This window comes from Sebastes umbrosus, chromosome 16, assembly GCF_015220745.1.
Source record: "Sebastes umbrosus isolate fSebUmb1 chromosome 16, fSebUmb1.pri, whole genome shotgun sequence".
Classification (NCBI taxonomy): Eukaryota; Metazoa; Chordata; class Actinopteri; order Perciformes; family Sebastidae; genus Sebastes; species Sebastes umbrosus.
In genome coordinates, this window is record NC_051284.1 from 1,448,767 (window position 1) to 1,465,664 (window position 16,898).

At 38.9% G+C, this 16,898-nt stretch overlaps 1 protein-coding gene and 1 long non-coding RNA gene across 2 annotated transcripts; one reads left to right on the forward strand and one right to left on the reverse strand.

Annotated features, from left to right (window-relative positions):
• Window positions 1-1,707: 1,707 nt before the first annotated feature.
• On the reverse strand, window positions 1,708-11,538 carry dnal1 (dynein, axonemal, light chain 1). Its single transcript, XM_037746895.1, has 8 exons — window positions 11,439-11,538; window positions 9,892-9,930; window positions 9,513-9,622; window positions 6,476-6,531; window positions 6,329-6,384; window positions 5,977-6,103; window positions 3,756-3,896; window positions 1,708-2,047 (listed from the first exon to the last, which is right to left on the reverse strand). Exons 1-8 carry the CDS (start codon window positions 11,439-11,441, stop codon window positions 1,998-2,000), a joined length of 582 nt encoding a protein of 193 aa, XP_037602823.1. The 5' UTR covers window positions 11,442-11,538; the 3' UTR covers window positions 1,708-1,997.
• On the forward strand, window positions 2,636-9,076 carry LOC119474711. Its single transcript, XR_005203624.1, has 3 exons — window positions 2,636-3,200; window positions 3,716-3,721; window positions 9,066-9,076. It is a non-coding gene; the product is annotated as an uncharacterized LOC119474711 (long non-coding RNA).
• Window positions 11,539-16,898: the final 5,360 nt, after the last annotated feature.

Below are 16,898 nucleotides of genomic sequence, written 5' to 3' on the forward strand. Positions count from 1 at the left end.
GTGTGTGATTCCCCCACTGAAACTGTTGTCCCTCTGTTCTGCAAAATGTACACACACCCATAAACTGTGGCAAGATATCTGTAGGTTTATCTTGGAAGATATGATCTGTGACTTTGAACTTCTACTGGTCTAAATGTATTTCAAGGTTCAACACAATATATGAAAAAGAGTATTTTCTAATCAATCTCATTATCATTGTCGCAAAGTCTTACATTCATAAATGCAGATTTGAAAGAGTTAAACCTCACTTTAATGTGTTCAGGAAAGAAATGGAACTATATATTAAGACAATGTCTTCTGCAAAAAAACAAAATGCTAGTAAAATGGTGAGTTTGTGCTCCCATTTTAATGTTTTAACTTAAGTTACTATTATTTATTTATTTATATTAACCCCTGGCATGTTTTGTGTTTTATGTTACATTTTTTTAATTTCATTTTTTTGTTTGTTTTTATTTATCCCTTCATTTCCTTTATATGTAGTGTTTACCTATGTATCAGTTTAATTGATCTTTGCATTGTTCACAAATTAAAAATAAAGTCTATTGAAAAAAAATACATTCAATCTTTTCACATACTCAAATGATAAGATTATTTCTTTAACTTTTAGTTGAACAGGGACAACTCATAGAGACAAAATATGCCAATCACATAACCTACTGGTTTGAATTATAAAAAAAAATCCTCCTGTTTGTAACCATTAGTCCAACTACTAAATTATTCTATATTATCATATATTACCAAGATTCGAGAGACAAGCTTCAACTGATATACTTGAATAGTATTTATTTCAAATATCAAAATCATTAAAAAAAAACATAAACACATCACAATTGTATGTACAAACATGCCTAAATTATTTAAAACATGACAATCATTTTGCACAGACAATATGTAATGTAATTAAATGAGAACATGCTACATGCATTAACCCTGGTATCACATCTTAAAGAACAAGAACAAAGTGGAATTTATGGATCCAAAACTGACAGTAAAATACAGTAGACTAGTTTCTGCCCTTCAAAAAGTTCAAAAAGTTTAGACATGACATCAAACACAGAGCCAAACACAGCTGCAGATGCATTTTGGTCATGCAAGTTTTCCCTCTCAGCTATAAGTCCTGCCCAAAGGCTGTTGCAACGTAGCTGGAGACTGTCCCTTCATGTCCCATGAGTAGGATGGTAAACACTAACTTAACCTCCTATTTTAATGCTACTACTGCTTACTACCTGAGAAGTCAGAGTTTGGTAATAGACCCGGATTTCAGCGTATTCCTGAATGTTGATAACAACTACAGTGTGCTGTTTATGTACCACGGCAAGGTGCAACTATTTGCTGGATTTTCATTTGTGGTTGACACTAAAATGTATCACTCCAAGTCACTTTTTCTCACTATCAGTTGCTCCACTGCTTAGTCCAATATGATGTAAATGTAGCATAGTACAGCTAATATTCCATGTTGATGATATGGAGGGAGGATGGTGTTAGGTATTTACAGCTAACTCCTATTAGGCTAGAGAAGGTCCAGCAGCATGGAGCAACATCTGGTCCGTACAAATGTCTCTGCTCACTAGTTAGTGTGTGCTACTGTGCTTTAGTTCTTGCTAGAGGAACATAAAGAGGCATATAAAATCCAGGACAATCTAAAAAGTGTTTTGGCCCATAAATAGTACTGTACAACCAATTCCCACAGTTCGTTCTCAGTTTAAAAAAAAAAAATAGTATTAGTGTCAATATCCTTCATAAAAAAAATCACAATGCTGTTGCATTAGGAAATGTGCTTATCATGTATTTCCACTAAGGTCTCATCAAAACCTCTTTCTGGTCCCAAGCCCCCAGTGTTGGTCATCTTGTGCTTGTCCACCTACAACAAAGTCTATGCTGCTGTAAAAAAAACATTTTATATAAACAAAAGCACCATGACAAACCATAGAAAACTTAAAAAGGGAAGACTCTTCAAGAAGGGGGTTGTAGTTTTGCATATAGAGTAGTCATGCTTCTCAGCTCTCTCCATCTCCTTCATCCTCTTCCTGTTTGATGACCAGGGTTCCTGGAAACAACAGGAAAAGAGATCTCCAATCAGAACTTCAAAGAAACAACTTATTGCTATCGAGAGGCGAAGTCCTTCCCCTTCCGGGGGACCCCATGGGACCTTATTTCGGAAAAAATATGTACGGTAGTCAAAGGAGAGAGACAAATATTTGAATGATCCCGTTTGAATGGCGCCATGTATTATACATATGATATTTGTCAATTTAAAAGATAATTTTGGAAGTCAAGAAAGTCTCAGTTCGTCATAGTATCATTTAGTTTAATGTGAAACCGCTCAGTGAACTACATCTCTCGTCTCGCACAATATACGTCACCAACACTAGTAGCTAACTTAGCTATATTCCACACAGATGAAACGTTAGATCAGACCCGTTGCTGATGTCAGTTCATCTCAGTAGGAAACACACAGACATCGTAGCTTCAGATAGAGAGACGTCACTACCACACTGTAGGATGTGTCGTCTTTCTAATGACGTATTTTCACAGTATGATACTTCAACAGTTTTACAACAAACTAAGACTTTCTTGACTTGCAAAATTATCTTTTACATTGACAAACATCAGATGTGTGATTCATGGCGCAATTTAAATGGGATCAAAAAAATATTGGTCTCTTGCCGTTGACTACCGTTCATATTTTTCCCGAAATAAGGTCCACCGGAAGGGGCAGGACGTCTTGTCTTGTAACTGACAATGTAAAAGTTAGTCATTGTTTTTAATGGTTTCTCCTTTACACTTCACAGAGCCATTTTTGTAACATTTACAGGTCTGTAATTTCCCTCCATTAGTTGTACAGGAGTTTCTTGCCAAGTTAGTGTCTAATTTATTAGTTTCCCGGAAAGAAATATGTAATTTGGTAATAATAATGGGGAAAATTGGAATTGAAAATAACAGATTAATTACAGTAAAGTGTTACCACAATTCTTTTTAACATACCCTGGAATCTCATGGGTATGATAGTTATCGGTTATAGAGAGGCGAAGTCCTGCCCCTTCCGGTGGACATTATTTCGGAAAAAAAAACTGAACGATATTCAACGGCGAGAGACAAATAATAATTTTTGATCCCATTTAAATTGCTCTATGAATCACACATCTGATGTTTGTCAATGTAAAAGATCATTTTGCAAGTCAAGAAAGTCTCAGTTTGTTGTAAAACTGTTGAAGTATCAGACTGTGAAAATACGTCGTTAGAAAGACGACACATCCAACAGTGTGGTAGTGACGTCTCTCTCTCTGAAGCTACGATGTCTGTGTGTTTCCTACTGGGATGAACTCACATCAGCAACGGGTCTGATCCTTCTTTCTCTTCCTGTCTGATAAAAAGACCAGGAGTCACTGATAAAACACATCAGGTCAGATAACGGTTCATCTGTGTGTGGAACGAGAGATGTAGTTCACTGAGCGGTTTTACACTAAACTAAATGATACTACGACAAACTGAGACTTTCTTGACTTGCAAAATTATCTTTCAAACTGACAAACATCATATGTGTGATTCATGGAGCAATTCAAACAGGATAAAAAATGATTTGTCTCTTGCCGTTGATGACTGTACATATTTTTTCCAAAATAACGTCCCATGGTGGGACTTTGCCTCCCTATTGGTATCCAGCAATGTCTATACTGTCAAGGAATGACAATAGCAGTAGGAATATAGAATATAGGTAGTGGTTCGTACACACATTGCTGCTGAAACACTCTTACCATCTAGTTTCTTCAGATTCGGTAGTCTTTTAGAGGCTTCATCCATCCAGGTTCCCTCAGCCGACTGCTTCTCCTCCAGAGGGTTTCCAACAAACACCAGGTCTACGAGGCATGGCAGCTCAGCTAGCCTCACAAACTCTCCTACACAACACAGAAAAGACATCATATACCAAACTAGAGTGATCTCAGAGTGACACATTGAGGTCTTCAACACCAACAAACCATCAGCACATTAACTTTGAAAAATATGAATTACTAAAGAGACCATTGCTAAGAAGTTAGAAACCTTTACTGGCCTTAATTAAGCTTTTAACATTGGGCCTCATGCAGAAGATTTCTCTTAAATTTCTCTTATTTTCTGTCAAGAGAAAAAATAAGACAAGTCAACTCTAGATGTGCCAAACATTCTTAACCATCCAAACATAATACATAAGGCCATGTATTAGCATAGGTAACGCCCCCTAAACATAAGGTCATGTATTAGCATAGGTAACGCCCCCTAAACACTACATAAGGCCATGTATTAGCATAGGCAACGCCCCTTAAACACTACGTCAGGCCATGTGTTAACATAGGTAACACTCCCTAAACACTATATTAAGGCCATGTATTAGCATAGGTAACGCCCCCTAAACACTATATTAAGGTCATGTATTAGCATAGGTAACGCCCCCTAAACATAAGGGCATGTATTAGCATAGGTAACGCCGCCTAAACACTATATTAAGGCCATGTATTAGCATAGGTAACGCCCCATAAACACTATATTAAGGCCATGTATTAGCATGGGTAACGCCCCCTAAACACTACATAAGGCCATGTGTTAGCATAGGTAACGCCCCTAAACACTATATTAAGGCCATGTATTAGCATAGGTAACGCCCCCTAAACACTACATAAGGCCATGTGTTAGCATAGGTAACGCCCCCTAAACACTATATTAAGGCCATGTGTTAGCATAGGTAACGCCCCCTAAACACTACATAAGGCCATGTGTTAGCATAGGTAACGCCCCCTAAACACTACATAAGGCCATGTGTTAGCATAGGTAACGCCCCCTAAACACTACATAAGGCCATGTATTAACATAGGTAACGCCCCCTAAACACTACATAAGGCCATGTATTAGCATAGGTAACGCCCCTTAAACACTACGTCAGGCCATGTATTAACATAGGTAACGCCCCCTAAACACTATATTAAGGCCATGTATTAGCATAGGTAACGCCCCCTAAACACTATATTAAGGTCATGTATTAGCATAGGTAACGCCCCTAAACACTACATAAGGCCATGTATTAGCATAGGTAACGCCCCCTAAACACTACATAAGGCCATGTATTAGCATAGGTAACGCCCCCTAAACACTACATAAGGCCATGTGTTAGCATAGGTAACGCCCCCTAAACACTACATAAGGACATGTTAGCATAGGCAACGCCCCCTAAACACTACATAAGGCCATGTGTTAGCATAGGTAACGCCCCCTAAACACTACATAAGGCCATGTGTTAGCATAGGAACGCCCCCTAAACACTACATAAGGCCATGTGTTAGCATAGGCAACGCCCCCTAAACACTACATAAGGCCATGTATTAGCATAGGCAACGCCCCTTAAACACTACATAAGGCCATGTATTAGCATAGGTAACGCCCCCTAAACACTACATAAGGCCATGTATTAGCATAGGTAACGCCCCCTAAACACTACATAAGGCCATGTATTAGCATAGGTAACGCCCCCTAAACACTATCAGGCAGGTGTTGTGTCGTGTGAAACTCCAATAAAGAATTTGAGAGAAAAAATCCTGTGAGAAAAAGAACTTAGATAAGATAAGACTAAATAGATAGATGGAGCACTGAACGCATCAGAACAAGAGGGGGCCATAATTTCAAGGCACACAGAGGGGCTGGGCGGCATATTGAGCAGACATAGGCCTAGATTACTACTGTTAACATTTTTTCGTATATCGCCTCCTGCATGAGGCCCACTGTGTGACAGATTCAGTTCAGATTAAATATGAAGAGGGTAAAGTGTTTCCAGCAGAAAATGCAGCCAAAGTTTTCAGTATTAAACATTTTCTTTTAAACAGATCACTTAGCCTCATAAATGTTCCATAAAACCACAAATAAACACAACATAGTAGTTTCACACAATCTTACTAGCTATGTCTATTTCAATTTCAATACGTGTTGATTATTTATATGAATGTAGCTTACCCCATTCTTTGACCAGGTTGTTGGACATGTACAGGACTTTGAGTTTCCTCAAGGATTGGATTCCCTTCAGTTTCTCTATCAAATTGTAGGAGATCCACAACTCTTCTAATGTGTCCCCTACTGCATCCTGCACACACACAAACACACAGAGACACAATTGATACAAAATAATGTACATTCAAAGTATGTTTTTAGCATGTGTAACTACTTCTGAAACTCTTTTAAGTTAGAAAAAGAGATAAAAACTTTGTCAAGAAAGAAGGAAAAAAAGACAAATCAAGAAGGAAGGAAAAGAGGGAACAAATAAAACACTAGTTGCTGTTAATTCTGTTTCATACAGTTTGTAACTTACCAGCCCAGTGAGGACCTTGATGTTATTTCTTCCTAATGACAATATCCTCAGGTTCTCTGGAAGAACACAACACAACATCACATTACAACACACTTCCATCAGTGAGTAGTGTGTGTTTGTATGTATATTTATGCAGCCAGTACTCACTCAGGCCATTGAGATTGGTTATCTTTTCAATGCAGTTTGTGGACAGAGAGAGCTTCCTGTGGAGGATACAATACAATAACCTGGTTATTTGAAGGGTGGTTTAAAACATTGGTGACTAAACACCATCGCTGCATTCGCTGCTCTGCTTCTTACAGTACTGATCTGTGACTGAAACTTCTGTTCATGCCCTGAGAAGTCAGTAACCTGTTTGGAGTTATCTCTCATCTGCAGTTTTATAGTTATTAATGAATGTGCCTAAGTGGTGTCTGTAAATGGTTATGCACATTAGAGGCATTAGAATCAAACTTATCATTTGATTTGACCGTGATCTGATATGTTTCACTCATTCAGTGTGTGGATTTATTCTGTCAATTGTGCTGTTGCTGATTGTGTGATATCAGTGTGATCTATGATGGGAACTAAAGAAAAACATTTTTGTATTAACAAGGTACTTAACGAGGTAAAACAAAATGTAACAAATAAATACATAGATATAAATGTACTGAATTGTTATTTGTTATTAAAATAATAAATCCTGAACCAGCAACTCGGTAAAAAATCATAAACAAAAGAGTAATTACAATTCAAGTGTAAACCTTTTTAATGCAGCAACAAATTGGTTAAACATAACTTCAAATTCCATTATGTAATGTACTGTATAAAGTAATATAAACATAGAATTGAATTGAATAGATCGGCCCCATTGTCACCGATATCTGATCCAGCTATTTGAGTCAGTATCGGCCCGATATCTGATCCAGTATTGATGTCAGTGCATCCCTACTCCAAGGCTGAGAGATGAGTACTTTGTGCACTGCCTTACACATTTTCCTAACAAATCATTTCCTGTCATTTCAGGACAAAAAGAAGCTGCACAGTTTCACTGCCATGGTGCATATAAGCAGGAACTTTGATCAAATTAAAGCTGAATCAGTCAGTTTGTTCTAAATAATTGACAAATTGATTGATAATGCAAATAATGCAAATACTCATTAGTTGAAGCCCTGGATATAATAGTGTTTCTTTAATAGAGAAATTTGCCTTAACATATGTAAAAAAGTAGAGCAAAATAATACACAGAAGGGAAGCTGACAGACCTGAGCAACAACACTCCATTCATATTTTTGAAATTGACTAAATCTTTCAAAAACATTTTGCACCAGATTTGTATCTTTACCAGACAGTACTTATAGCTGTATAGTGGATCAAGTGGCATGTGCAGTCTATTAAAGACACTCATGTGTCATGAAAAAAATACTTTTCAGTGGAAAAACATGAATCTTTGAACAGGGCAGCTATTTGAGTCCAAAGACATTCAATACATGAGCTAAACTAGGCTGACATCATGGTTTAACATGCCTTCAAACGCATGCAGAAACATAAAAAGTCATCCATGAGTTTGTCTCACTATAGGTACGAATGAAAATCATAAAAAAATAAGCAGATCCTTCAAAGAGCTAATAAATATTACCTTGCTGTAGAACATACTAGTGTAGGGACCCAGCATCTGGCTGGTTTCAAGTGACCTCATGACCTCAGTAACCTGATCCTTGACCACAGGACTCATCTCAGTCCTCATTGGCTACAGTAACATTTCACACCTAGGTGTGAAATTCACACAGAACAAAACCAGAGGAATGTTCTTTGTTCCTCCTCTTTCGAACTCTTTCTTCTCATCTGCTCATCTCTCCTGACGTGCCAGAGGTGAGCTGCTGCGCTCTCTCTGCTCTTCATCTCCTCAACCCAGGCTGACCTGGTTGAGGTGAACGGCTCTCAAGTCCAGAACTTGCAAAACAGTTCTGGTTCTGATCAATGGCCTGTTAGGAAACAGCCATTGCAACCAAGGAACCAAACGGCAGACGACACGAGTGCTCTGCCCTTTCCACCAGCTAACTTCAAGCTATCAAGCAAAGAAAGCACCAAACTAACAGCAAAGACGACCTCTTTGACTTGGAACCACAACTTCAACACATGGAATCACAAACCCTTTTCTTCCATGGATTGGTAACGTACTGGGCCTTAGCATTAGCAATCGCACATGGCTGAGCAAGACTGTCCAACTTGGATTTCTAGAAAGTACTTGTATTGATTTGGTTTAATGTTATTCATTGAGTTTGACTGTGTTGATTTATCTGTATTTGATTTTTGGGTAACTGGCTTCGCCACATCTGATGTGTTTAGTTTATGCTTCACATAGACAAGGTCTTGCATGCAAACTAACCATCTTTTCTAACCCACTGCATATCTAACACACATTAAGATCACATACTGTGAATTAGTTAAACATAAACATACAGCTTCAGATAATCTTAACCCCACATCACCCCCCCCCCTCTCTGTCCTTCTTCTCAGAAGAACAAAGAGGTCATGTGGTGACATGCTGATGGCCATCTTTGATTCCGCCATCTTTGATTCAGCCATCTTTGATTCAGCCATCTTTGTAGTTTTACAGTGCCCGCCATTTTGTTTGTAGACCATACAGACATTTTGAAACAAGAACCCATCTTGTTTCCCCCCCCTCTCTCTCTCTCTCTCACACACACACACACACACACACACACACACACTGTGTTTGGTTTGTTTAGTTTAGTTATTTAGTTAGATGAATATTGTGTTTTGAACATTTATTAACTTGTAAATAAATGTTTGTGGAATATACATGCTGGTCTCTTTAATGTTGCACAAGAGTGAATACTGCCAACCTCTGCTATGTTAAGAACTCCGATATCCTTCAACCTTTACTATCTATTTTGGTTATAGTTATTAATTTAATTATTAATCAACGTTCCAAATTGATAGTTTAGCATATATAATGAGACTATATTAACGTTTTGGTCATTGGTCCCTGATTCCAGGGTGGTGCCCCGTTTATTATTGATGTTTATTGATAATCTTTATTAATATTAATAATTCTATTATTATTTATTAATTAATTTGCTAATAACCAAAACCTACCAAAGTAGAACCCCTACACTAGACATATCAACCTATGTATCATTTGTTGGAATAACAGGTATTGTATCGTTACAGGACTCACTCGCAGTTGGTGAGTGTGGAGAGAGAAGCATCCATCTTCTCTATAGGAGGAACCTGACCATACAGCTTTATGGCTGTAGTCTCGCCCACTTTCTCCCCTGACTTCTCCTCCTGTGCACGCACGCGCGCGCACACACACACACACACACACACACACACACACGCGCACGCACGCACACACACACACACACACACACACACACACACACACACACACACACACACACACATACATACATACACAGATCAAAAGATGCAATTAGAACTATGCTATAGTCATGCAAATACACAATGAACTTTCAGTCACAAATTCTTTATAGTTGTATGAACACAAATGAATAATACACAGTACTGCACTGTATTCTGTGTCTGCCACTCACCCATTTAGCCAGTGCTTCTCTCACAGTCGTTGCTTTGGCCTAGAGACATTACATGACATTGATTTAGACAGGGAGAGGCTACATTATATCGAGGTCTTTCTGAAACTACAGTCACTTTTGACTCTCCCAAATAAAAATAAAATCAACCTCTATAAATTTAGACTTTAACCATCAGAGTATGTAATACATATACAGTAAACAGGTACACAAAATGACATATAGTGGTTAAGATTTTAATCTGCAACATGTTTATTTTTTATGGTTTTCATCACTTGTTCTTACTAAATATCCTTACCGCAACATTACAATAACGTTAATTCTATACATTATCCTTTTTTGATTTCTATGATATTTTTAAGACATTGAAATTAATTTTCATCAATCTTTGTGCATCATTGTCAATATTGATATAAAAACTGTTTTTAAAAACAGGGGATTTCATGATTTTCTCTACACCCTGAAAAAAATAGACAGTAACCATGGATGTCAGTCTTCATACACAAGAAATATAAAACATGTTGTTTTTTATGACAGATATTGCAAATCTAATGTTTAATGTCCTCAGTAAGGACATGTTGTGGAAATAACATTTTTGCTAATATTGCAGATAATTGGCAGCTAGCAAGGTGTGCTACGTCAGCTTTGACTCTCGGGTTAGGGTTAGGGTTAGTGGAGTTCAACAGGAATATTAAGTTACTTTTTTTAAATGTAGTTCAAAATTCACAATGACTAAGCTGTATGGTAAGGACACACAATACATACTTCAGAAGAAAAGGTGATCTTAAACTTGTTTTTGCAAAAAAAACTATTGTAATATTGTGTGAAGTAATATGTAAATGAAACAATTTCCATTTGAAATAACATCTTATTAGGATTAAATGAGCTGTTTTCAATTAACACAACATTGAGACTACAGTTTGTGGACTATGAAGGACAGTGTTTGGACCTCTAAAATACTTCATACATTTGATTATATCACATTCTTTAGTTATTATTTCTATGTGAAGATGGGTATTAACACGTGTAGACATTGATGAAGCATTGCACTGATGACGATGGTGATGACACAATAGATGTGTAGACCAGCTAGAGACAGACAGTGGTGCTTTAAACTCACACTGGTCACTGAGCTGTAACCTTAACGTTACTGTAGGCTTTAATAGAGGCTGCATTAATGCAGTTGATTGGCTTGATTCTCATGTTCATGTGGAGGGTTTAGTCAGGTAGACAGTGAGTGATCAGCCATCCTAACTCTTCCTCGTCCTCCCAACACTACACTGCTACTGGAGCAGGAGGAGACCTAAACCACACTAGACACACGGTGAGGGTTAGAGTTAACATCTCGGGTTAACGCTAGCTAACTGGCTCATTACAGTTAGCCCAGATTAGCTCACAGACAACATCGTTGCATATGAGGTCAACTAGAACTGTCTCACACGAAGCCACTGCATGATCAGAGAGGTGCTTACAGTTAAGGTCAGAACATTTCAATACAAAAGAACACACGAAATAGCACCGAAAGATGAGCCGACAACACAAACACTCACCATGTTGCTGGTTGACGTCTGCTCTGGTTGCTATGGCAATGACAGGCAGCCTGCAAGCTGCGCCTGCGCACTGTAACCGGGCTTGGGCTCGAGGCTTGACCCAGTTTAGAGAACAACAGTTAACAGAAGAGGAACAAGACAACAGTTCACTACTGTACTCATCACTACTGTACATAGTATAGCATAACATAGTATAGTAGAGTATAGTATACCCATACAAAAATCTGATACATGGCAATATATGAACATAAATATTAAAGGGACTGTTTGTAACTTTCAGAAATGCTTGTTAACAGCGACACCTGTGTTGGAAGGAGTTAGCATGTTCTCCCCGTGTTAGCATGTTCTCCCCGTGTCAGCGTGGGTTTTCTCCGGGTTCTCCGGTTTCCTCCCACAGTCCAAAGACATGCAGGTTAGGTTAATATCCCGTAGGTGTGAATGTGAGTGTGAATGGTTGTCTGTCTCTATGTGTCAGCCCTGTGATAGTCTGGAGACCTGTCCAGGGTGTACCCCGCCTTCACCCAATGTCAGCTGGGATCGGCTCCAGCCCCCCCACCCCCACCCCCCCGCGACCCCGAATGGGATAAGTAGTTACGGATAATAGATGAATGGATGGATATTAACATTTATGCAATACACATATATTTAATATATATGTATATATCTGGAAAAATATATGAAACATAGGCTATATGAAAGTGGCCATTTTTGCTATATTTTAAAATATATCTTACATATATGCATATATATGGTGACTTACTGTATATGTACATCACATCTATATGCATATGTGTGAGACATATATGGACATTTACACTATTTATGTAGTTCACATATTTTGTCATATATCAGATTTATGTATGGGTAGTGTAAGTGGTTGTTTCTGATATGAAAGATTCCTCTTGAACTCGATGAAGTGGATTAAAGTTAGATCAGTTATGTTATCACACTTTTTAATGAGAAGGGGGGAAATGATAAAGGAGCCTCCCGCACAAACTAATGTGAAGCCCCCCTAAGGTACTATCCTGTCTGATAGACGAGCTGACTTGTAGTGTGTATGCTTACGCTGTATCCTTGTTTAGCTGATACCCCTGTATATAGCATTGCAATACCGCCCTCCAGTGACATAACCTCAGTACTGCATCAGAGTCTGTTCTCAGGCCTTGTATGCCCTGACTTTAACCTTGATGTACAGTAATGCGAATTTGGAAATACTGTAATCAACTGTATGTCAAAAAGTGCCTATACAGGAAACATAATTGTGGCAATAATTTACTTTAATAATACAGAATTAAATTATATAATATCTTATTGTACACACAGATATTTTTTAGTACCAGCATTTAGACACATGACAAGGAGCAGGCCCCAACAGTGCCAAATGTTCATGAAGGGGGAAGACATTTAAAGGTCCCATATTGTAAAAAGTGAGATTTTCATGTGTTTCATATTATGAAGCAGGTTTAAGTGCTTTAATAAATACTGTTAAACTATCAAAACGCTCAATATACAGAGAAATACACACAGCCCATATCCAGAAATTGTGCGTTTGAAATAAGCCGTCAGGATTTCTTTCAAATTTGTGATGTCACAAATATATAATATTTAGATCATCACACGGTTTTAAACATAAACATTCTAAATGTGTCCCAGTTTATTTCCTGTTGCAGTGTATGTAAATAACATCAGCTGACAGGAAGTAAATATGGACCCAAGCTGTTGCCTAGCAACACAATGCCATTGAAATTCCATTGAAATGCACTAAAACGGAGCATTTCAGGCAGAGGGTAAATACAGGTATATTCAGATAGACCGTATGAGGAAAATAAAGTTTGTTTTTTTAACATTACAGCATGTAAACATGTTCTAGGAGAAACACAAAATATAAGTATGAACCTGTAAATGAGAACAAATATGGGACCTTTAATAACAAATTACAATTGTTTGAAATTAAGCAAGACAAGGTCAAATGTGCAAAGAAGGTAGCTCTGTCATACACCATTCTTACAAAAGAGGGCAAACATAATAAAAAACACCTGTAGTGCAATACAATACAATATTCCTGCAATGACCTGGAGAAACCTGGGAGCACTGTGAGAATCATGTTCTTTGATTTCTCCAGTGCTTTCAACACCATACAGCCTGCGCTTCTGGGGGACAAGCTGGAGAACACAGGAGTGGACCTTCACGTCACATCCTGGATACTGTACTACCTCACCAACCGTCCATGGTATGTGAGGACTCAGGACTGTGTGTCTGACATGGTGGTCTGCAGTACGGGGGCCCCACAGGGAACGGTCCTGGCTCCGTTCCTCTTCACCCTCTACACTGCAGACTTCACCCATCTCACCTACCTGTCACCTGCACAAGTTCTCTGACGACTCTGCAATCGTCGGCCTCATCACAGAGGGGGACGACAGGGAGTAGCCTACAGAGAACTGACTCAGGACTTTGTGTTCTGATGCCAGCGGAACCACCTCCAGCTCAACGCGAGGGAAACAAAAGAGCTGGTGGTGGATTTCCACAGACCCACACACTCCCCCCCGACACCGGTGAAGGTCCAGGGAATGGACATTGAGATGGTGACATCTTACAAGCACCTGGGTGTTCACCTGAACAATAAACTGGACTGGACTGTCAACTCAACTGCACTCTACAGGAAAGGCCAGAGCAGACTCTACCTGCTCAGGAGACTGAGTTCTTTTGGAGGGCAGGGAGTTCTCCTGAAGACCTTCTATGACACGGTAGTGGCATCAGCCATTTTTTATGGAGTGGTCTGCTGGGGCAGCAGCATCTCAGCCGCAGACAGGAAGAGACTAGACAGAGTGATCAGGAAGGCCAGCTCTGTCCTGGGATGCCCTCTCGACACAGTGGAGGTGGTGGGAGAGAGGAGGATGATGGTTAAGCTGTCATCCATGATGGAGAATGACTCTTACCCCATGCAGGACACCATCTTAGCACTGGAGAGCTCCTTCAGTGACAGGCTGCTCCACCCAAAGTGTGTGAAGGAGCGCTATCGCAGGTCCTTCCTTCCTGCAGCTGTCAGACTCCACAACCAGCACTGCTCCCAGTAGACCACAACCAGCACTGCTCCCTGTAGACCACAACCAGCACTGCTCCCTGTAGACCACAACCAGCACTGCTCCCAGTAGACCACAACCAGCACTGCTCCCAGTAGACCACTTACACACCAAAAACTGACAATAACTGCACTATACTGTATACTGACTGTGCAATATAATTTCCCACTTGTGCAATTGTGTTAATAGTCTGTTTATTGTCAATACTGTATATACTGCTCCTATTTTTATACTTCCTTCTATTTAAATGGTTCATATTTTGTTTCACTTTGTTTAGCTCTTTTTTTACTGTGTTAGCTGATGCTTCTTGTTTTTTGCACTATCCCCTTTGCTGCTGTACACTGCAAATTTCCCCACTGCGGGACTAATAAAGGAATATCCTATCTTATCTTATTTTATAGATAGCACATTTTAAAGCTTAGTTTCTTCAGGTTTCTGAGACTGTGCTAGACAGGTGTTGATTCAACTCAAAGGTCATTTTTTAACTGACGTTTGTGCTCTTGTTGTACTGGATAGCATAATTTTTTAAGGCATACATATGTCTATTTTGAGGAACATCACACAACTGAATGCAACTAAGATGTCCAGCCGCTGTCTGTTAACGCCTCCTTCATTGTAGTTTCTGATAATGTAGCATAATGCATCAATGCTACACATTTATACCATCCAACCGTCCTGTTCATTCTGGGTTTGTCATGAGTCTCCCATGGTCTTTAAAATTTGTTTCCAACTTTTTTCCACCTGTGGTAATATTAAAGAAGACACTGTGGTGGACACCAATGTACTTGCATACCTCCAGCCCATTTCCCCTTTTGTATGTGCCTTAACCACTCGGCTGTTGGGTCGCCCCACAGAAATTCAAAATCAAGCTCTTTAATATTATGGGGAAAAAAGAGGATGATCAATTGATCCTTTAAAGTTTTTCACATTATGAGTGCCACAGATTATTTTAGGTATGCATACAACATGCATTATAATGTTCACTTACAAAAGACTTGGGTCCAGCTCAAGATAAGCCACGTGGTGAGTGCCTCTGGTTTTCCTGTTGCCCAGGCTCTCTTCTGTCATCACCGTATCACTAGTAGTTACTTACAGCATTCAAATGATTAAAGAAAACTAACATAGTAACATACCTGGCACAGGTCCAGAGATTTGTACGGGGTAGGTGTAGTCTCCCAGTGTTGCTGGAGACCCCTTTCCTTTCTGATTGTTGTGGATGGAAGGCATTAATGCACAAACAAAAAAACAAAGGTTATAACAGTTGTCATCCCTGGAAGATGTTTGTTTCCTGTCATGTACGAATGCACAAACATAGAGAACCAATATCTCTTCATACTTACCATAAGTTCACAATTTGTATGGTTACCTCTGCAAATAATGAGGTGAAAAAAATTCAAGATAGATGTAACCTAAACTATTTAATGTTATGTTAATATAAGGGAAGCAGCAATTAATCAAAGTTTTTCACATTATGAGTGCCACAGATTATTATAGGTATTTATAGAACATGCATTTTGTAAATCACTTACAAGACTTGGGTCCAGCTCAAGATAAGCCACATGGTGAGTGCTTTTGGTTTTCCTGTTGCCCAGGCTCTCCTCTGTCAGCATGGCCCTGCTTCTGTCACGTGTATCCAACTTCACCTCTAATAGACCAGTGAAAGAGAGAGATGACATTAGCCGGTGATACAAATGGTTAAAACGAACTGTATCACTAGTAGTTACTTACAGTATTCAAATGATTAAAGAAAATTAACATAGTAACATACCAGGCACAGGTCCAGATCATTTAAAGGTGAAGCAGTGGCCTCTTGGTGTGGTGTCTCCATTCCCCAGGCACATGGATCTTTTAGGTGAGCAGTGAAGTGTTGCTGGACTTCTTCTGTCTTCATGGGCTGATCAGCAATGCTTTAAAGTTCTTTGGTACCTGTTAAGCAGTGCTGCACACACATAGGGAAACAAATAGGTCATACATTACCAGTTAGTGTCTGCATCAGAAATCAGCATCTGTACTTGGGCTATTGTAACTTACCAGAAAATGTAAGGGAAGTAACTGGCGATTATACCTAATGAAATTATAAGAGGCATGTTTATTAAATGTACCCATATGCTTTGAAATGTTATGTTCACTTACCATGTGCCTGGGTTCAGGTCGAGAGTTAGCATGGGACTTGCATGCCATAGATTTTTTGTGTGTTAGTAATTTTTTTCTCTTGTTATATAGAATTATTAAGCTTTGTTTAATTTAGGGCGAGATTTTCTCGAGCATGGACAAATTTGCTGCGGAGGATGACCTCCCTCAAGTTCTGTTGTGTGTTTAGAAACATTCTGTCAATTGTCAAAACAACTGTTTTTCAAAATTTTAAATTATAGTTCACTCA

Excerpts from the sequence above, each read along its gene's own strand:
- dnal1 (XM_037746895.1), bottom strand. Across the intron at positions 9,623-9,891 it reads GAGAAGCACTGGCTAAATGG|GAGGAGAAGTCAGGGGAGAA; the intron begins GTGAGTGGCAGA and ends GTGCGTGCACAG. Across the intron at positions 6,104-6,328 it reads TCAAGGTCCTCACTGGGCTG|GATGCAGTAGGGGACACATT; the intron begins GTAAGTTACAAA and ends GTGTGTGTGCAG.